At 45.9% G+C, this 22,897-nt stretch overlaps 1 protein-coding gene across 1 annotated transcript in view; it reads left to right on the top strand.

Moving 5' to 3' along the window:
- Positions 1 to 22,897, top strand: part of LOC309553714 (all-trans-retinol 13,14-reductase-like) — a 338,403-nt gene that overhangs the window by 22,601 nt on the left and 292,905 nt on the right. The window contains exons 3-4 of the mRNA XM_082255091.1: positions 5,294 to 5,535; positions 7,483 to 7,684. Coding sequence (XP_082111217.1) covers positions 5,294 to 5,535; positions 7,483 to 7,684 — 444 coding nt within the window. The remainder of the gene's footprint in view (positions 1 to 5,293; positions 5,536 to 7,482; positions 7,685 to 22,897) is intronic.

Here is a 22,897-nt window from a genome sequence, read left to right as displayed (position 1 = left end):
TGCTTCCACACTGCGAGCCGCAATATAAACGTGAAAACGTGAAAATGTAATAACAAAGGGTGAGAATTGCGCTTAGCAGTCACTGTAAAGTGCTTTACTGCATATGTGATTGGTCACAAGTTGCAAAATGTAAAGCAAAACTAATATACACAATAAATAAATAAATGAACAATGGTAACTCATGTGATTCAAATAAAGTCCTTAACCACTTACCGCCCGCCCGCCGTCATATGACGGCGGGACGGTGCGGCTATTATCCTGGGCGGCCGTCATATGACGTCCGCCCATTCAAGCAGGGCAGGCGCGCCGCCGTGCACTGCCGGTGTCGGCGTGTCCCCGGGACACAGCCGGTCACCGGCAGGGGGGAAACAGCCAATAGGCATGGCTGTTTCCCACGTGATCGGCTGTGTTCCAATGACACAGCCGATCACAATGGAGGCGCCCGGGAGATGACCGCGCATGCGCGTTCGGGAGCGCGCAGCGCGATCATGTCGGTGGCACTGTGTTCCATAGGAACACAGCTGTCACCGGCGGTAGTAAACAGTCACTGACAGTGACTGTTTACTATGTGATCGGCTGTGAATCCATTCACAGCCGATCACAAAATGTAAACAAAGAGCAGTAACTCAGTGTTACTAGCTCTTCTCTCCTCATACAGTTTCCAGTTTGAGGGGAGAAGAGCTAGAAACATTGAGTTACTGCTCTGTACCCCTGTAAAAAGTAAAAAGCACACAAATAAAAGGTCCCCACACACAGTCCTCAGCCCCCCCCAATGTCCCCTGTCACCCAACAGTCACCTCATCAGTGCCCAGAAATTGACACCCATAAGGCTACGTTCATATGTGAGAGTAGCGATCGCAGGCAGAATAACCGCGATTCTGCCCGCGATCCGGAAATCATTGCAAATTGCGGGACGCCTGTGCGCTGCCCGTGATTTGCAATAGCACCCCAAACGCTGTGCGATGTTGCCGCCATTTCCGCCTGCCGAATCGCGGTAACATCGCGCAAACATCGCATGACACCCAAAAAAGGTACAAGAGTTTCTTTGGGGCGTCATGCGTTGTTTGCGTGATGTTACCTCGATTCGGCAGGTGGAAATCGCTGCAACATCGCACAGCGTTTGGGGTGCTATTGCAAATCACGGGCAACGCACAGGCGTCCCGCCATTTGCAATGATTTCTGGATCACGGGCAGAATCGCAGTGATGTCACATGTGAACCTAGCCTAAAGTTCACCGGTCACCCATCAGTGACCATCGCCCGTCACCTGTCACCCCATCAATCACCGTCACTTGACACCCCATCAGTGATCGTCACTTGTCACCCCATCAATCATCGTCACATGTCACCCCGTCACTGATTGTCATCTGTCACCCCATCAATCATCGTCGCCTGTCACCTCATCAATCATCATCACCTGTCACCCCATCAGTCATTGTCACCTGTCACCCCATCAGTCATTGTCACCTGTCACCCCATCAGTCATCGTCACCTGTCACCCCATCAGTCATCGTCACCTGTTTGCCATATACATGCAATCACTTACTGACCGCCTAACGACTATATGCGTCGGCCATTAAAAGCTAAATACTGGAGTTATGGCAGCAGATAGCCCCCATAACCCCGGTATTTTTTGAAACGGCGGGCGGTCGGCTTTCAGATAAGGGTGGTCCCAGTGGCGGATTCGCCGCGGAATTACCCTTACGGTGCAGGGGAAAAGGTGCCCCCCCCCTCCTGCCGCGTCCCAGACGTTTTCCCAGCTTACCGGACCCGCCGGCAGCGGGGAAAACTATCCGGTCCCTTATCCTCAGAGACAGGAAGTCGAGTGAGGGCAAGATGGCCCTCACTTAACTCTATGGTCTTGGAGGACCGGAGCTACGTCAAAAGACGTTGCCTAGCAACCGGTTTAAAGGGCCGCTTTTTTTTTTTTTTGCTTTTTTTTTTTTCCTCTTTCAACAATTTTTTTTTTTTTCTTTTTTAGTGTAGTTGTGAGGTGTGAGGTCTTTTTGACCCCAGATCTCACAATAAAGAGGACCTGTCATGCCTATTTCTATTACAAGGGATGTTTACATTCCTTGTAATAGGAATAAAAATGATCAAAACATTTTTTTTTTTTAAACTGTGTAAAAATAAAAAAATAATAAATAAAATAAATAGGAAAAAAAAAAAAAATTAAAGCGCCCTGTCTCCGTTAGCTCGCGCGCAGAAGCAAACGCATACGCAAGTCCCGCCCACATATGTAAACGGTGTTCAAACCATACATGTGAGGTATCGACGCGATCGTTAGAGCGAGAGCAATAATTTGAGCCCTAGACCTCCTCTGTAACTCTAAGCTAGTAACCTGCAGAAATTTTTAAAATGTTGCCTATGGGGATTTTTAAGTACCAATGTTTGGCGCCATTCTGTGAGCATGCGCAATTTTGAAGCATGACATGTTGGGTATCTAATTACTCGGCGTAACATTATCTTTCACATTATGGAAAAAAATTGTGCTAAATTTACTGTTTTCTTATGTTTTAGTTCAAAAAAGTGAATTTTTTTTCAAAAAAATCGCATTTGGAAGACTGCTGCGCAAATATGGTGTGATAAAAAATATTGCAACGATCTCCATTTTATTCTCAAGGGTCTCTGCTAAAAAAAAATATATAATGTTTGGGGGTTCCAAGTAGTTTTCTAGCAAAAAAAAATAATTTTAGCTTGTAAACACCAAGTGTCAAAAATAGGCCCAGTCTTAAAGTGGATAAATGGACAACTTTGTGTAAAGCGCTACTTGGATGTAAGGCCTATGTATGTGGCCAGGCTGTGAAAAAGCGTTACACATGTGGTATTGCCATACTCAGGAGGAATAGCAGAATGTATTTTGGGGTGCAATTTTTGCTATGTACATGCTATGTATTAGAAATATTGCATAAATGGACAACTTTGTGTAAAAAAAATGTGTTTTCATTTTCTTTCCACATTTTCCAAAAACTTGTGGAAAAAAATGACATATTCAAAAGACTCATTATGCCTCAAAAAGTATACGTTGGGCTGTTTGCTTTCCAAAATGGGGTCATTTTATGGGGGTTTCCATTGTCCTGGTGCTCCAGGGCCTTCAAAAGTGCGGTAGGTTGTCAGGAAATTATATGTGTAATTTGTGCTCCTAGAATGCCGGACGGGGCTACTTGGATGTTAGGCCTCTGTATGTGGCCAGGCTGTGAAAAAGTCTCACACATGTGGTATCGCCATACTCAGGAGGAGTAGTAGAATGTGTTTTGGGGTGTAGTTGCAAGTATACATGTGCTGTGTGAGAGAAATAACCTGTTAATACGGCAATTTGTAAAAAAAAAAAAAAAAAAAAAATCTTCATTTTGCAAAGCATTGTGGGAAAAAATTACAACTTCAAAAAACTCACCATGCCCCTTATTAAATACCTTGGAATGTCTACTTTCCAAAAAGGGGTCATTTGGGGGGTATTTGTACTTTCCTGACTTTTTAGTGTCTCAAGAAATGAGATAGGCCTTCAGTACATCAGGTGTGATCAAGTGTGATCAATTTTCAATGATTCGCACCATAGCTTGAGCTTGTGGACTCTATAACTTTCACAAAGACCAAATAATATACACTTACTTGGGCTATTTTTACCAAAGATAAGTAGCAGTATAAATTTTGGCCAAAATTTGTGAAGAAAAATTACTAATTTGCAAAATTTTATGACAGAAACAAAGAAAAATGCGTTTTTTTCACAATATTTTCAGTCTTTTTTTATTTATAGCACAAAAAATAAAAAACCCAGTATTGATCAAATACCATCAAAAGAAAGCTCTATTTGTGTGAAAAAAAGGACACAATTTTTGTATGGGTACAGTGTTGCATGACTGAGTAATTCTCAGTCAAAGTGTGAGAGCGCTGAAAGCTGAAAATCGGTCTGGGCAGGAAGGGGGTGAAAGTGCACTGTAGGCAAGTGGTTAAAGTGCTCAGTGCAGACTGTGTCTTCAGCAGCAAAACTTGGACTAAATGGGAAACCTTCACCAGACACCTCCACCCAGTGGTAAGACAATATACCTCTTACCAGACAAAGATGACCCCTTAATTACAGGGGGTCAAAACCGGCAATGATCTCCACATAGGCTCAAAATGGTCCTCAGCGCTGTCTCTTGCTCAAAGGATATTAGCCCAAATGCCTTTAAGAAGCTCCGGATCTCCGGGCATCATAATGCAAAAAAGAACAAAGGAAACTCCAATGGTGTAATATCGTCATATACTGGGGTTTAATGAAAAAGATTGCACTTACATCAAAGCAGTTATTTCCGCCTGGAAGTACAATACATTCAACTGGATAGGTGGATGGGACGCCGCTTGCGCATCTGCGCTCCACCTCACCGGAACTCCGACCATTTTGAGCCTATGTGGAGATCATTGCCGGTTTTGACCCCCTGTAATTAAGGGGTCATCTTTGTCTGGTAAGAGGTATATTGTCTTACCACTGGGTGGAGGTGTCTGGTGAAGGTTTCCCATTTACTCCAAGTTTTGCTGCTGAAGACACAGTCTGCACTGAGCACTTTAAGGACTTTATTTGAATCACATGAGTCACCATTGTTTATTTATTTATAATATTTATTGTGTATATTAGTTTTGCTTTACATTTTGCAACTTGTGACCAATCACATATGCACTAAAGCACTTTACAGTGACTGCTAAGCGCAATTCTCACCCTTTGTTATTACAAGAGTATGAGGATGAGGTTGCCTGCTTTAGCGGCCACATGGAGCCATAAACCTGCATGCTCTGCTTGACTGTACATGCAAATTTATTTCATTGGATTCAGAAGATAAAGGATGCTGGTGAAGAGAGCAATGGTAACAAATGTAATTGATTTACTAACTGGCTTATTAGTTCTCCCCAGACAGTGGATGCTGCTGTCTGCAGGAGACCCATAAAACTGGAACCATTTCTCAGTCCTGCTATAAATGCCCGAATTAGGCAATCATGATCTCAGTTCTATGTTACCTAATTTTTAGCAGGATGCTTAAAGAATTTAAGATTTTATTGTGTTATCATTATGTAAACTGTATAAGCCAAGGGAGAATACGTGTGATGTCACCAAAATCTTTAAGCATGCTCAGAAACCTCTGTTGCTCAAGCAAGAGAGAGCTGACAAAAACAGAAGAATCAGTCCACTATTCAGGCAAAAGCCAGAAATTTCAGCTCTTGTGTATGCTTGGTGACCATGTAGAGAATGGGTACTTTTTTAGAACTTTTGATAGTCTAGGTAAAAGTTTGACACGTGTCTGACACTGTTTTCTATTCCTCAGGAATACACTACATTGGTCAGCTCAATGATCGCTCACCATTTCGGATATTGGTGGATCAGCTGACAGATGGGCAGCTGCAGTGGTCACCAATGGACGACCCATTTGACGTGGTACTGATTGGGGATGTAACAAATGGCCGTCGCTATAATATGCGTGCTGGCATGCAGAATTATGCTAATGAGCTGAAGAAAGCTTTTCCAGGAGAGGAAAAGGCCATTGAAAATTTTTTGAAGCTCGTCAGAGTAAGTATCCTAAGATCCAGTTAGTTTCCAGCTTCCCTGGTTATGTGCCTTGAACTCATATACACACACATTGGGTATATATTTGACTCAGTTAGTGCCTATTTATGTTGGGTGAAAGTTGTAGGTGACAGAGCAGGTGCAACAGCTCAAAGTATGAAGAGCTTCACGCCCCTAGCTCTGAAAAGATGCGTAGATCAACATTTTCTTCACACGGGGCATCATGCTGAGAATGGTGACTCTATGAATTGTAGGTGGTGTGATATTGCAGGGGTTCGCTCAAAGTGTAGTGCTTTGCAGTGAGTTTAAACTAGCCAGGAATTACTGTTTGATGGCACACTTTAATTTTAAAGGAAAAGTTCAAAGTAACTCCAGCGTTACCCTTGCAGGGGTTTTCCAAACCACTTAAAAACACAAAAGCATATTATTATTAACCATCCTTTCTTCACCTTGCAGTTCCTCTGCTCAGGCCTCAAGCTTAGGCCCTTTGTCTGGCCCCTCAGACCATCCTACAGTACTGCTGCACTCTCTTGCTCTCTTTCTTTCAGTTCCCTGCTGCTTTGGCCCACATCCTGACCCCTGTGTGGGGAACCGCCTATCGCTCAAGTGTAGCCCTGCTAGGTCCTTGATTATAATGTCTGTGCACACTCCACTTCCTGTTCTCTTCTAAGACACGAACACAGGGTTAGAGACTTCCTCCCAAAGCTCTTTGAGTCTCTGGACTCCAGAACCCAAATTTGCGTGTTACAAAACCCAGAGAAAACTGAAATCTCAATTTTCTCCACTCAAAAGAGGTAGTCTGAACCCCTCAATCTGCATCTGAGAGAACCCAGTGTGCCATTTACCTTTTCCAACACTTTGGCATTGCCTAGCACTGTCATAACGGGAAGATGTTCATCTGAGCTGTCTTTTAGTCCTAATTTGTCTCAGTATTTTTTAATGAGAACTGGTCCTAATTTTTACATAAAACTTGCTGTAGGGAATACAAATGTGAATCTGGCTGTTCTGAAGAAATACAAACAAACAATAATAAAGATTGCTGATAAATGAGGTCCACACCTTCTTTAGATTACTTTGTGCTGATATTCCCACAGGTTGTGTGGAAAAGTCCTGCTATTCACTTATCAACACTTTCTAGATAAATTTCAGTGGTAAAATTCCACATACCGAGTGCCGCCCCATGACATAGAAAATGGACTAATCTATGGTGGGGTTTGTTGTTCGTGAAAGAAACGCTCTATGCATAAGATACCATATGTGTTTTTGGCCAAATGGAAACAGGTCATACTAAGAAAAGTCCCATAAAATGGGGGCCCAAGGGCAAATGTATATAATGTGCCCAAATTTACACTGTATATTTCAAGAATCACAAAAAAGAAATATATTGGTAATCTCAGATGTCAGTAAATGTTCAATGCCCATAGTTTATATTAGGAAATAGAACATACTATTTTTACATATAAACAGTAGGAGTATGGATAAGATCTTGCTGACTTTGAGGCCTCCTCTAAGCTTTGAATGAGTCTGGTTGCCCCCATGACTAGGCCTAAGTTCCCGTTGGGCCTTCTTGGCCCCGACCACTCTGGGAAATAAAGCAGTTTTGTACTAAATGTCAGCATTGATGGGAATGCTAATTAGTTGGTGTAACTTGTCAGAGGCTATACCACTTGTATGTTTTATAAAATTACATCAGCTTGTTTCTAAAATGTGTGACAATAGCAACTGAAAGTTTGTCTGACATAGGATTACAAAACCAGTACCACCTTTACTTGAATACCAAAGAGCCTATTCCTTACATTAATTGTGGGGTCAAAAATCTGCATTTTGTGATTTATTTTACTTTCAATGCCGAATAATATTAGTCGTATGTGGGTAACTATGTATGATTTCTGAGCATGCCCTCGCAATTGCCAATGCAGAAGGAATATTAATGATGTTTTCTCATTGCAGAAAGTTTCTCGTCGTGCTCGTGACATGGGTGTCCTGAAGTACTTGCCTTTGCCAATTGCCCGTTTTTTGTGCAGAACTGGTCTGGTGAAGTTGTTGTCCCCGTTTTTCCGCTACGCTTCTCGCAGTGTAACTGAGGTTGTCAGCGAGTTCACCAAAAATAAGGAGCTGCAAACTGTGTTGAGCTACATCTTTGGCACCTATGGTATGTCTGCAACAAAAAAACTGGAACAGTCAATATGGAGAATAGGAAGGTATTATAAATATCCCTAAAGAATTACATAGACAGGGATGTATCACTGATAACTGTGGGCTAGTGTCTAAGGCAGCAGGGAAAGAGAGGCCAGCATCAACCTTCCATTGTACAAATTTTTTTTAGCTTTTTCTATATTTTCTATACCTTTTTATTTTTGTCCATCTTTGGGCATGTTTTGGTGGCTGCAAAGGATGCTTAGAAGAGTCAGAAGTCTCTTTATAGTTCAGATAGAATTAAACAATTTTTTATTTTTTATATTAGGTAGTTTGAACTATCCTGATGTACTGCAGCAGATGACATGCTTCGTTTTATAGTAAATTGTAGCAGTTTTTACTTACTAACTAACAATATACATGACACAAGATACACACCTCTGAGCTTTGTAACTAAGGCCCTGTTCACACCTGAGCATATTTCAGCTTGTGAAATGCTCATCTCTGAAGTCTCAAAATGCCCAACAACCAAAATCCCATTCATTTCAATGGCCCCTGTTCACATCTAAACGTTTTGTCGCCTGAAGCTCAAAAAAGTACATGAGCTTCTTTTTTGGCAGATTACAAGTGTTTTTGTTAGATGTCAATGCCTGCCTCCAAACAGCTGCAAAAGATGTCTGAAAAACGCCTGGAAAAAGCCCAAAAAAACGTCTTAAAACGATACACTCAGGTGTGAATGGAGCCTTAAGAATGAGGGACACCCTGGGACACAAAAAATATTGGGTGCATGAAGCGTGTCATGGTTAAAATGGGATTGGCTAAATTGTGCTAAATATTAGGCGTGGCTTAACCACTTAAGCCCCGGAAGATTTTACCCCCATTCCGACCAGGGGGTTTTTTGCGATTCGGCACTGCGTGACTTTAACGGACAATTGTGCAGTCGTGCGACGCTGTACCTAAACAAATTTGACGTCCTTTTTTTCCCACAAACAGAGCTTTCTTTTGGTGGTATTTGATCACCTGTGCGATTTTTTGATCATGCGCTATAAACAAAAAAAGAGCGTCAATTTTGCAAAAATAACAATATTTTTCACATTTTTTATATGAAATTCCCCAAAAAAATGTAAAAATCAAAATGTTTTAACATTTTAGGCCAATTTGTTTTATGCTACATATGTTTGGTAAAAAAAATTGCAAAAAGCGTATTTTGATTAGTTTGCGCAAAAGTTATCGCGTTTACTAACAAAGGGAAAGATTTTTGTCATTTTTTTAACGCGTAATGGCGGCGATCTGCGTTTTTTTTTTTTTTGCGGTACTGCGACATTGCGGCGGACAGATCGGACCCTTGACTGACATTTTTGACACTTTTGGGGTTACCAGTGACATTTCTACAGTAATCAGTGCTATACATATGCACTGTTACTGTAAAATTACACTGGCAGTGAAGGGGTTAACTTTATTTGAGAGGGAGAGGCTGTGTGTGTCCCTAGGGGCGTGATTCTAACTGTGATTGGCTGTGGCTAGAGCTGTAGGAACAATGATCATCGGTCCTACATAGTAGAACCGTATGATCATTGTTTCTACACAGGGGAGAATGACAGGCGGCTTGTTTACATTAGCCTGACTTTCTCCCTCTGCACCGACGATCGCCGAGTGACCGAGTGAGTCACACGCGCGGGGGGGGGGGTCCGTGACCCCGCCTCCGGGATCGCGTGCTCGCTCCCTAGACCCTCACAGGCTAGCGACGTAGTACTACGTCGCTCTGCCTGTGAGGGGCTGACCGCCGAAGTTATTAGTCGTGCGGCGGTCGGCAAGTGGTTAAAGGAGCATACTTAAATAGTCCAAGGCTAGGTTCACACTATTGCGGGAAACCACTCCAAGCCAAAACGCGCTGCTCTTTAAATATGCATGGGGCTACCATTCATTCTTAATGGCACCTCCCACGCATCTAAAACTGCAGCGTGTTTGCGGGTGCGGGAACCGCCGGAAAACTACATGGTACAAGAGCAACATGTGATTTCCCATATCTGCATTTTAAGGCCTCGCGTTTGAAAAAATGAACTGCAAGCCAGTTCTGACGCCAGGAAAAAGCAGCTGTAAAAAGGTGCTTTTAGAAGCGTTTCATTTTGGCGTTAATGCACGTTTTAGCCATGTTTAGCAGCGTTAGCATTTAGCAGTCTGTCTCTGCCCTCTTCTATTTTCCATCCTCAAATCCAACTACTACAGCTTAAAAACGTCAGACGTGGCCTAACGCTGTATGCGGCGTTAAGCAGCCTTTAGCAGCGCCAGGCTTTTTTTTTTTTTTTTTACAACTTAACGCTGCTGCTGCAGAACGCACTGGCCCTTGGTTTTTTTTTACAGCTTAAAATTGCATAAGCCACTTACAGCTCCTAGAAGACTGTGTGTGCATGAGGCTATAGAATAACATAAAGGGGCATTTTTAAGCTGCAAAAAAAAAAAAAAAAATGGTTAACACTGCTAAAAGCAGCTGTAAAAGTGCTTGAGGCATGAGGCCTAAAAATGGTGTAGGAACCTTTTTCCTGCATGAAATGCAGACACAGCAGCACATTTAAATTATAGGGTTGCCGTGTCCATGCAAATGTGGCTCACAGAGCCACAATAGTGTGAACCAGGCCTAAGTCTCTATAGGTAATGCACTGCACGCAGTCTGCTGTCCTTCAACCCACAGCATACTCCATAAGTACTGTGTTATGAATGAGAGTTTCACTTGAATAAATCTAAAGGATATGAAAAATCCTGCCATGTGTGAAGACACAGATCCAGAGTGAGAATACAGTGCACACAGTTCTAGAGTGACAGAGTACAGTGCACACATCTCCAGATTTAGAGTACAGTGCACACAGATCCAGAGTGACAAAGTACAGTGCATGTCTTATAATATGTGTGTACTCTTCACTCAGGTCCACAGTTGACAGTGTATAGTGTTCTGCTAAGTATATACTAAACACACGGATCCAGAATGACTGTACAATGCATGTCCTGCCATATGTGTACACACAGATACAGCCAAGGGCTGCAGAACACTGTTGCCAATATAAAAACTATTGGTGTGAAAGTTGTTTTCCTACCCTGCTTTGCTGTGCCCCCAACAGTTCTCCCTCCTCTACCCATAAATGTCAGCTAAAATCATTAATCAGCAGCCTGTGAGTAGTTTTGTAAGTATACTTCATGATTCTAACTTGTAACCATTCAGAGGTTCTAGAACAGGGGTCCTCAAACTTTTTAAACAGGGGGCCAGTTCACAGTCCCTCAGACACTGTTCGGGGCCGGACTATAGTTTGAAAAAAAAATATGAACGAATTCCAATGCGCATATTTTTTATTGTTTTTATTTATATAGTGGCGGCTGGTGCTCAAACAGAAAAATGTTATAGGCATTGCTTTGCGGCAAAAAAACGCTGTAAAAAATTGCGTAACTTTGAGATCACAAAAGTGTGAAAGGGGCCTTTAGTAATCAAGGTATAGTGTGCCCCCATCAATGCAGAGTGACCACAGCGTGCCCCCTTTTCAATGCAGAGTGACCACAGCGTGCCCCCTTTCAATGCAGAGAGACCACAGCGTGCCCCCTTTCAATGCAGAGAGACCAGCGTGCCGTGCCCCCTTTCAATGCAGTAAGACCAGCGTGCCGTGCCCCCTTTCAATGCAGTGAGACCAGCGTGCCCCCTTTCAATGCAGTGAGACCAGCGTGCCCCCTTTCAATGCAGTGAGACCAGCGTGCCCCCTTTCAATGCAGTGAGACCAGCGTGCCCCCTTTCAATGCAGAGACCAGCGTGCCCCCTTTCAATGCAGAGACCAGCGTGCCCCCTTTCAATGCAGAGACCATTGTGCCCCCCTTCAATGCAGAGACCATCGTGCCCCCCTTCAATGCAGAGACCATCGTGCCCCCCTTCAATGCAGAGACCATCGTGCCCCCCTTCAATGCAGAGACCATCGTGCCCCCCTTCAATGCAGAGACCATCGTGCCCCCCTTCAATGCAGAGACCATCGTGCCCCCTTCAATGCAGAGACCATCGTGCCCCCTTCAATGCAGAGACCATCGTGCCCCCTTCAATGCAGAGACCATCTTGCCCCCTTCAATGCAGAGAGACCAGTCAGTGCACTTACCTGCAGCGGCGGCTTCTCCTCAGTCCCCCAGCGTCTCCTCGAGTCCTCCCGCCTCCTACTCGGCCAATGGCATGAGCTCGCCTTTCGGCCAATCAGGAAGCGGGTCTCGGACCCGCTTCCTGATTAGCCAGGAGGAGGATCCGTGTGACAATAGCAAATTTCCATTCGCCATTGTCACACAAATGGCGGGGCTAGGGCGCAGTGCTCTGCGCCCCGGGTCCACCCTTTTCTGGCTCTGGCTCTAATTAGGTGATTCATGAAAAAAAATAAAACATGAATGATACATCCCGGCCAGCGGGCCGGGTTCAGGACCCTGGCTGTTCTAGAACCTCAGCCAATTACAAGAATAGGTACTATCACTATCAGAACCTTCTGACTGGCTGCAGTTCCAAAATGTTTGAATCGTTACAAATTAGAATGACCAAAAACTCTAAGCCCTTGTTCACACTGCCACAGCTTCAAAGCCAAATCCCAGCGCCACTTCGGAACGACTTGCATACGACTCCTTTAACATAAGTCAATGCAAGTCTTGCCAAAGTCAGACCAAAAGTAGTGCAGGAAACTTTTTTTAAGTCGGAGCGACTTATTAGAATGGTTCCATTGCACTAAATGGGGTGCAACTTCTGATGCGCATTTGCTCCCAAAGTCGGAGCGCATATCTTATCAGCGCGAACCGGCCTTACTAAACTGTGGACCAGCTGCTGTTAATTGACCTCGGCTGTCATATTATTATTATTATTATTTTTTTTTTCTGCCCAGAGCCTGTTGTGCAGAATATCTACTTGGGGCAATGAAGTGTTGTGAAAATCTCTGACAGTCCCACAGAATGCAGCTGTAAAAGTGTTCATAGACAATGTATCTGTATAGCCACATGAGTCATGTTTACTTTTATAAAGCATACCAGGGATTGAAAAAAGGTGGAAATCTCTGATATGATAATTGTGCTGAGAAGAAACACAATGAGCTTACTTTATATAAAAAAAAAAAGAAGAAGAAATCTAGAAAGGACAAGTAGATAGTGTTGTGTGTGTGCATTTTTTTTTTTTGCCTGGTTGGTTTGGCAGTGGTTTCAATTTTTATCTGTATTAAATGGGTTAAAGCTGAACCCCAGTTAAGCCTGCTAAATACACAGATTAGATATACGGTATATAAGGGTGCAGTTTTACCCGCCAAATGATTTTTATTTTTCTACATCCAGTGCAGAGATTTACACAGTTCTTCCTCACAGCCCTGTCTGCCTGTAGGGCAGGAGACTCAGGGCTTTTTTTCTCAGAGAATAGGTGCAGGAACTCCCCTCTTCTGAATCACCCCTTGTCTCCACCCACTACCCACCTCTGAGCACTGTAACTTGGTTCCACCCCTACCCACCTCCCATGCACAACAAAATACCTCACCCAGCAACAAAAGATCCACCCCAGCAACATTAGACTCCCTCCAGTAGCAACAATGGCTCTCCCAGCAACCAGTATCAATAGATCAGCCAACAATAGACCTCTACCTCAACAGGAGATCCCTACCAACAACATAAGAACCCCCCCAGCAACAATAGACCCCCCCCCCAGCAGGGACAATAGACCCTCACACAATAACAGATCCCTACCAGTGATAATAGATCCCCAAGCAGCTAGCATCAAGAGACCCTCCAACACACCCCACACCCCTTGCTATTACATACATTCAGTGCTGGAGGTGCCGGAACTGCGTTCCCCCACGTTCCTGCTGAAAAAAAGCCCTGAGGAGACTTAAAGTGTTACTAAACCCACAAGAGTAAAATCAGTCTGTATTTGCAATAAATTATGCTTGTTATACTTACTGTGGAACCTAAGCGGTTAATCCTCTGCATTGTGTATGAAGGCTGTGTTTGATCCTGTCTTCTCTTAAAGCGGAGCTCCACATAAAAGGGGAGGTTCTGCCTTAAGCACACCTCTCCCCCAAATATGCCACATTTGGCATGTTGTGTTTTTTTGTTTTTTTTTTGGGGGGGTACCTAGTTTTGACAGGTACCCGCTCCCGCTTCCCCTCAAGATGCCTAGGTGGCTAGAACGGAAGTTTTCCTCTTTCCCCCCTCCCTACTTGCAATCTTCTGGGACATGTCACAGGCCCCAGAAGATTGCCCGACCATTAGGGAGGCGATGCGCAGCTTGCACCCGGCTGTGAGGCCGCAAGTTGTCACAGCCAGGTGCAATGAAATACCGGCGCCGTGGAGAGGAGAGGGAGAGAAGGGAGGCTTCTGTGTAGCTGCTGACTTTTAATAAACACAAAAATGAGTGGAACTCCGCTTTAATCTCCCCTGCTTCTACTGTCACCAATCTGCTGAGGCTAGGGGACAAGCTGCACATGCTCAGTTTGATGTGTATTGCTAGAGTTTGTTTTCTTTTTTTGGGAGGGTGCATGTGATCACCACCATTACCACCATCAGCACTGTCCAGACAGAGGGTCAGGGGTCCTGCAGCCTCATAGGACAATCAGGGAAGAATGAAAACTCCTCCTACAATATTTAACCAAACCCTGATAGAAGTCACAAAACTGCTATATACTGCTGATGAGAAAATGTATTTAGCAGTTTATATTTACTAAAATAATTGCATTTCCATGTTATGTGTACCATGGGAGACCAGATACTGTGAATGCAGGGTCTTGGGTTTAGTAACACTTTAATTACACTTTTACTTGCAGACCTATGGGCTAATTTCTGTCATTCCGCTTTCCCATCTCTTTAGCATCTCATTAGCATGATCCTTACATTGAAGTATTTCCGATTGTCCTCCTGTGCCGCTTCCCTTTTTCCCTTTTTTGAGCTCTGTTGCGTTGGGTTTACAAGAGGTTGATACCAGATCAGATTTAGGTACTTACTATACTAATGATGTAGAGGAGTTCAGCTTTAGGAGTTGATCTGTTTCAATATGTAACACCATAGCCTATGTGTCTGGGCTCAGTTCGAGGCAGGTTCAGCAAAAATGATTGGTGTTCAGGTGCTAAATCTGAACCCCATTTAAAGCTGAACTGTGGGCACAGCCCCACTGCATGGATTAACTGCTTGTATTTGTCTAGGGATTTAGAGAGACAAAATATACCCACCTTATGCTCTGATCCTCCCAGCGCAAGACCAGTCCCTTCGGCTGCTGCCCCCCTAGTGTGGACTGTACGTGACGTCATCATACCCATAGACCGGCTCTGGACATGAAAACATCAGAAATAGTTCACAGCTGGACCAAGAAAACGAGCATTTAACCCATGCAGTGCGGGCACAGCCCCACTGCATGGGGGAAGAAAAAAAAGTTTGCCTGGAGTTGGGCTTTAAGTCAATGGAGGGCTAAAAAATAAAATGGCAACGGTCAAGGGGTTGCCAGACAAATGACACGGGGGGCTGCACACTGCCCTAGAAGACACATACATGGGAGGGAAGAAGTTTAAATAAATAAAAGTCTGGTGTGGATTTGGTGGGGGGGGGGGGTGGGGGATTTTTGGTTTCTCCCAGGTTGCCAGCTGACAGGGATGAGCCGTGATTGTTAAGCTGGATACACACTATACAACTTTTGTTGGTAGATTAACTTTAGATTTACCTTCAACTATGTTATGCAAGGGCCTGTCTGATTGCATACAAATTGAAAATGTTTAGGTCTGACCTCATATTATATGGTTTTGGTAAGTCTAAGGGTTCTTTCACACAGGCGGACCGTTCAGATCCGCCTGTCCGTTTTTTTGGCGGATCTGAAAGGTCCCCCCCCATGCAACCCTATGGGGCATCAGGATGTCAGCGGAGACATGTCCGCTGACATCCGATCTGTCAAATCTGAACAGAGGAAACCCTATTTTCCATCCATCCAGCGGATGGGATCGGATGAGAACGGACCGACGGTCTGTTCCCATCCGATTTCCCCCATAGAGATGCATGGGGAACTGACAGCTGTGTCTCCGCACACAGCGCGGAGACACAGCTGTCATCCTCCTGCTCAGTGGGGAATCGGTGGATCGAGTGTGTCAAAGGGGCCTTAAGGAAAAAATCTAAAGACAATTGTATATTGTGTATGCAGCTTTAGAATGCAGGCAGCTACCAACTGCCTAACAATCTGCCAGAGGTTTTCATTTGTTTATCCTTTTGATGAGCAAATTTGGGTCCAAATGGGATCCAAATCCATGCTTTTAAACAACTTCAATATAAAGGTGGACATAAATCTAATCGGAGATGAACAATTACCCTCACATAACCTTACATTCACCGTGAATGTAGATTCACTATTCCACAGGCAAAATCCCTATTCTGAAGAATCACATGCTGTTATTTCTTCTGTAGAGACAGAGGAAAAGAAAATATTTGACAGAATTTACCAACCAGCAATGGCATTTGTTACCACTTTAACGTAGTGCCTATTGTTTTACATTGAGGGTCAAATCACATCAGATGCGCTGGCATGCGTTAATCAATGCATGTCATGTCAGCACATATATGTTGTAAAAGCAATGTAATTCAATATGAGCAGCTGACGCTAATGGGTTGTGCCGATATGCACTGCCCTGTTTTGGAAAAAGTAGAGCAGGCCCTACTTTTTTCAGCGCAATGCATGTAATCACTTCACACCACAAATAAATGCAAAAAACAAAACAGTCTGTAGCAGGTTTTCCAGGCATTGGGCATGACGTGGGTCTGCCATTGTTACCGGTAACACTTCCAGCACGTTTGAGCTGTGAACCCAGGTGTGAGCACTGAGAAAATAACCATTCCGGCATCTTTGGTTGTTTTGTTTTATTAAGTTTAGGGGATGGGAGAAGGGAATGAGTGGGATACTCCTCCGGCTCAACTAGGTACAATTTTGGGACTCTTGTAGAAAAATGCCTGTTAGCGATGTCTTGACGCTAGCTGAATGCCAGCCAACGCTTCCTGACGCTTAAAGATACTATAACACTGAAAACTGTGCTGGAACCTCGACTTTAACTCAGAAGATCCAGGACTGTAGAATGCTTGACTCCTGACACTGCTTTGCTCAAAAGTCACTGAATAGCTTCCTCCAGCCCTGCGCTGGCTTGAGGTAGCTCTGTGTAAAATCCAGTGTTGCTGCAACTCTCAACTTGTACACTCCTCACTGTACACTAACTCTTCAGGGCCCAAACTGCAGGCGCCCCCTTTACACTTCAGGGTTGTCTACCTAGGTACCCCCTCTAACACTTCAGGGTCCTCTGACCAGGCACCCCCTTTACAGCTAGCTGACTCCTGGATCCCCAGAACCTTCTCCGGAGTGGGCCCTTCTGACACTAGGCAGACCCCCCAGGGGCAATCCTCAGTACTCACGACCTTTTGTAGGCTTTCCTGGGACTGGACCCCTCTCACTCTCTGCTGGTTCTCAGCACACCGGATCCCCTTTCAGCTCAGCTTAGTGTTCTCTGGATTCTCAGGCAGCACCCCGAGACATCCACTTCCTCTGACAGGAGGAGATACAGCCATCCTCTCCCTCCTGGGACTCTGCTCCCGCCAAAGACGCTGAGTCATGCACCCCCCTCAAACTTATACCCACTCCCAGAATCCTCTGTGGCAGAATCTGCCTTCTGGGGTAGATACAAGCCTGAATGTATCTCTGATTGGGTTTCCTCCACTGCCCAATGAGAAGCCTCTCAGAGGGCCAGTGGGGAGACTCCCCTCTCAGCAGACACACGTGGGAGCCATGATAACCTACCTGACTAAAAGAAAATCATGGCTCTGCTGTTAGGCAGACAAAGCCCACTATATTTTACCTAGCACATACTTGTAGGGTGCTACATAAGATTACTGAAATTAAAGTGTTAATTTTCACGGCCTACACTTTTACATGGACTCTGGGAATGTCCGCATATCAGCAACTTTTGGGACAGCGTGCTGGGTTATATTTTTCTTATTTCGGGTATGGGTGTACCTAAGACTCCTACTACCTGCCTTTTTAACTGCATATCCTTTTCTTCACAATGGACCCACCTCTGCCTCTTGGCAGCACGCAGAACGATTATGGCTAACTGGATTAATACCACCCCACCAAATCTCTTACAGGTCCAACAATCTTTGCTGTCTCTATGCCAACTGGAAAGACTCGATGTTATGCTTTCCAACTCACGTACTACCCCGAGATTTCTTACCAGATGGAGATCATTCCTGGAATATACATTTTCAGAAGAGAGCTTGACAGATATGATACGCCCTTTTAGATTCACTGAATGGTATTCTTCTAGGGACACGGCCTACACGATTTTTTTTGGCAACATAAGGGTTGCAACCTAGATAGCTCAGGCTGAATCTTGAATTTCCGACCCCCCCTCCCCCCCTTCTTTTTTTTTTTTCTTTCTTCTTTTTTTTTTTTTTTTCTCTTCTCTGTCTATTCATGCAAAGTCTTGGAGTGTTTGATCCAAGTAATTAGCTGCATTACCACTGCTCTATATTTTTTGTCTGATTTTGTATGTAAAAAGGAAAATAAAAATTTATAAAAAAAAAAAATTTAGTGTTAATTGTTAAAATGCAACGCAGAATGCTGGTGCACATCAATGCTTGTGTTTTTACCTTCCACTGACGCGCTCATTGAGGTGTGAATGGACCCTAAAATTTTGGCATTGCATAGAATGTAAGAATTGGAAGGGAGCAGCTTGGGGATATGTAGATGATGAGTATATTAATTACATAGCAGACAAATAAAAGCATTGTGAAATGTTCAGATTTATAAGCTGAATGGGAATTAAGGTGCGGCTGGTGGTGAGCGCTGCACTCTGATCAGTGCTAGGCTGAATCCTGGCAGGTGAGGATAGGTGTAGTACTCATAGTGTCACACTGATTATCCACCAGGGTGAATCTAGATATTTGCCTGAGGTGGGATGAACAGACCAATTTGATTAACAATACATTACCTCCGGTGTCAGTTAGCAGAAGGAGCGGTGGTTTTTATTGTAGGTGGCTGCACAGATTTAAAATTATTGCCTGACATAAATGATGACACATATTCTGTGTCTTTAGGAGGCCAACCTCTGGGCACCACATCCTCCGACATAGATGTGCACCCCAAAGCTCAAACCCATATGAACGCTACCTGCTGTCACAGGGAGGAGGTTTTGGTAGTGGGAAGCAGTTGATTAGGAGCATATTACGTTACACCCTAAATACGGGTGTAACGTGTTTCTAAAGTTGAACCTAGCCTTTAATATAATGGGGGCATTTACACTAACACTGGCACCCCCAACCACCCACCCGGTGTCGCCCCTGGATAATACTAATGCACATGGGGTGATTAGGGTGTGCCCAGGCACACCCGGCACACCCTGTGCGCACGCCTATGTCCTTCAAACCAAAAATGTATACAGGTGCTTCCATAGCTATCAATAAATTGTTGTTGTTACTGTACATAGTCCTCTTGCCATTTTGAAATCCAGAATTCTTTATTGCATGAAAGGCCCTCTCTCCCCATCATATCCCCCCCGGCCACCAGTCTTGTACGTCCCCACTGTAGTCCTTTTTTAAAACAAGGTCTGATCCACCCACTGTGCTATATAGTTAGATTGTTGAGCTGGGAGACTCCTGATCAGTTCCACCTCCTATGACCTCACACTTTCACTGACAAACCAGGAGCCTCCATTTCTTGCTTGCAGCTTGGGCAAATTAATCTCATCACATTTGCCCAATGTGGGTGGGCAATGTCCTTTGAGTTCAACACTACTTATCCGTTGCACACACAGCCCATGGCCCTGCCCACTCAAGAATCTCCAAATCCCAGGGTGAACGCTAACAGGAATTGATAGCACCACTTGTGAGATCCCCAGCTTCCGCAGAGGTTGAAAAAGCAGTGTAAAATGCTTTTTTTTAATTTTTTTTGAGAAATCCTTTTATTGCGATTTAACAAACACAGACAAACAAACATAAAACTGAGAACCAGTAAGGCAAACACATTGATGGAACCCTTGCAAGGGTCACAGCGCAAGACCATAACCAATACAGCACTTCAGTTAAATAAACAAGGGTCGAATCAACTACAGGCAGGGCCGGCGTTAGGGGGGGGGGCAAACTGGGCAACTGCCCAGGGCCCCGAATGTCCAGGGGCCCCGGGTCACTGTCAGCAGCGGGCTCCAGGGGCGGACTGAGCGGTCGCCGGTCAGGCACTTCGGACGTGAAGGGAACCCGCCGCCCAGTACAGCACTAATTCACCCGATGTTGTCTCAGAGACAACATCGGGCTATCGGGAACTGCCGCTCGGCGACCAGTGCTATGGAAGTGGGAGGAGGGGAGGGGCCCTGCGGCCGCCGCTATAGAACTAGGAGGCGGGGCCTGGCGGCCAGTTCTATATTGAAGTGTGAGGAGGGGAGGGGCCCGGCGGCTGTCTCTACTGAAGTGGGAGGAGGGAAGGGACCCGGCGGCCAATGGCATTGAAGTGGGAGGAGGGGAGGGACCCGGCAGCTGTGCTATGGAAGTGGGAGGAGGAGCCCGGTGGCCAGCGCTGCATCTGTGGGAGGAGGGGCCCGGCGGCGCTGCCTTTCTATGGTGTCCTCATAAGTGATGACAGAGGTCAGTGAGTAGATAATAAGCAAGCCCAGCTAACTACCACATCCACTGACACCCCCACCAACATGTGATCTCCCCTAAATTCACCATAGTGCCAGTGGTGAACTTGGGGGAGATCACATATTGGTGGGGGTGTCAGTGGTGAATTGTGTGGTGGGGGGACGACGACACAGCAGTGGTGAACTTGGGGGACATCACATATTGGTGGTGGTGTGGGGGGTATGACACAGCAGTGGGGAATTTGGGGGACATGATCACATATTGGTGGGGTTGTCAGTGGTGGTGTAGGGGTGGGAATGACACAGCGTGGTGAATTTTGTGGGGAAATCGCAAATTGGTAGGGGGTCTGTGGCACAAACCCCCTACCAATATGTGATTTCCCCACAAAATTCACCACCGCTGTGTCATCCCCACCACCACACAATTTACCACTGACACCCCCACCAATATGTAATCTCACCAAATTCACCACTGCTGTGTCATTCGGAGGGAATGACACAGTAGTGGTGAATTTGGTGAGGAGATCAGTGGTGAATTGTGTGCGGGGGGGGGGGGGTATGATACAGTGGCGGTGTAGCCCCCCCCCAAAACCACACAATTCACCACTGACACCCTAATATGTGATCCCCCCCACCAAATTCGCCACACCTTCCCGTCCGCCATCAGAGAAGAGGCAGCGGGCGGCGCCGACCGAGTCGCAGCTCCATGGAGGAGGAAGAAGTCGACTCCCGAGCAGCACGGTCGCCAGGGAGTCGGGGCGGTGACGGGCGGCGCGCATGCAGGTCGAGACGAGGACTCGGAGGGAGAAGACGTCCGACCGAGTCCCGAGCAGCACGCCAGGCACGGTGACGGCGGTGGCACCAGAGGTAAGTGAAGTCCTCCGGGAGGGGGGGGGTCACGCATTGATGGGGACATGCTGGACACTGCATTGATGGGGACATGCTGGTCAGGTCACTGCATTAATGGGGGACATGTTGGTCACTGTGCATTGATGGGGGACATGCTGGTCAGGTCACGGTGCATTGAATGGGGACATGCTGGTCAGGTCACTGTGCATTGAATGGGGGACATGCTGGTCAGGTCACTGTGCATTGAATGGGGACATTCTGGACACTGTGTATTGATGGGGGACATGCTGGTCACTGTGTATTGATGGGGGACATGCTGGTCACTGTGCATTGATGGGGGACATGCTGGTCAGGTCACTGTGCATTGAATGGGGACATTCTGGACACTGTGTATTGATGGGGGACATGCTGGACACTGTGCATTGATGGGGGACATGCTGGTCACTGTGCATTGGTGGGGGACATGCTGGTCACTGTGCATTGAATGGGGACATGCTGGTCACTGTGCATTGATAGGGGACATGCTGGACACTGTGCATTGATGGGGGACATGCTGGACACTGTGCATTGATGGGGGACATGCTGGGCACTGTGCATTGAATGGGGACATGCTGGTCACTGTGCATTGATAGGGGACATGCTGGACACTGTGCATTGATGGGGGACATGCTGGACACTGTGCATTGATGGGGGACATGCTGGGCACTGTGCATTGAATGGGGACATGCTGGACACTGTGCATTGATGGGGGACATGCTAGACACTGTGCATTGATGGGGGACATGCTGGACACTGTGCATTGATGGGGGACATGCTGGTCACTGTGCATTGGTGGGGGACATGCTGGACACTGTGCATTGATGGGGGACATGCTGGACACTGTGCATTGATGGGGGACATGCTGGACACTGTGCATTGGTGGGGGACATGCTGGACACTGTGCATTGGTGGGGGGACATGCTGGACACTGTGCATTGGTGGGGGGACATGCTGGACACTGTGCATTGAATGGGGACATGCTGGACACTGTGCATTGATGGGGGACATGCTGGACACTGTGCATTGATGGGGGACATGCTGGACACTGTGCATTGAATGGGGACATGCTGGTCACTGTGCATTGAATGGGGACATGCTGGACACTGTGCATTGATGGGGGACATGCTGGACACTGTGCATTGATGGGGGACATGCTGGACACTGTGCATTGAATGGGGACATGCTGGTCACTGTGCATTAATAGGTTACATGCTGGACACTGTGCATTGATGGGGGACATGCTGGACACTGTGCATTGATGGGGGACATGCTGGGCACTGTGCATTGAATGGGGACATGCTGGACACTGTGCATTGATAGGGGACATGCTGGACACTGTGCATTGAATGGGGACATGCTGGACACTGTGCATTGATGGGGGACAAGCTGGACACTGTGCATTGATGGGGGACATGCTGGACACTGTGCATTGAATGGGGACATGCTGGTCCCTGTGCATTGATGGGGGACATGCTGGTCACTGTGCATTGAATGGGGACATGCTGGACACTGTGCATTGAATGGGGACATGCTGGACACTGTGCATTGAATGGGGACATGCTGGTCACTGTGCATTGAATGGGGACATGCTGGTCACTGTGCATTGTGGACACTGTGCATTAAATGGGGACATGCTGGTCACTGTGCATTGATGGGGGACATGCTGGTCACTGTGCATTGTGGACACTGTGCATTGATGGGGGACATGCTGGTCA

The sequence above is a fragment of the Pelophylax lessonae genome (assembly GCF_965119305.1).
Source record: "Pelophylax lessonae genome assembly, chromosome: 4".
NCBI classification, from domain to species: domain Eukaryota; kingdom Metazoa; phylum Chordata; class Amphibia; order Anura; family Ranidae; genus Pelophylax; species Pelophylax lessonae.
The sequence above is the reverse complement of the archived record's forward strand: the minus strand, read 5'-3'. Positions and strand labels throughout refer to the sequence as shown.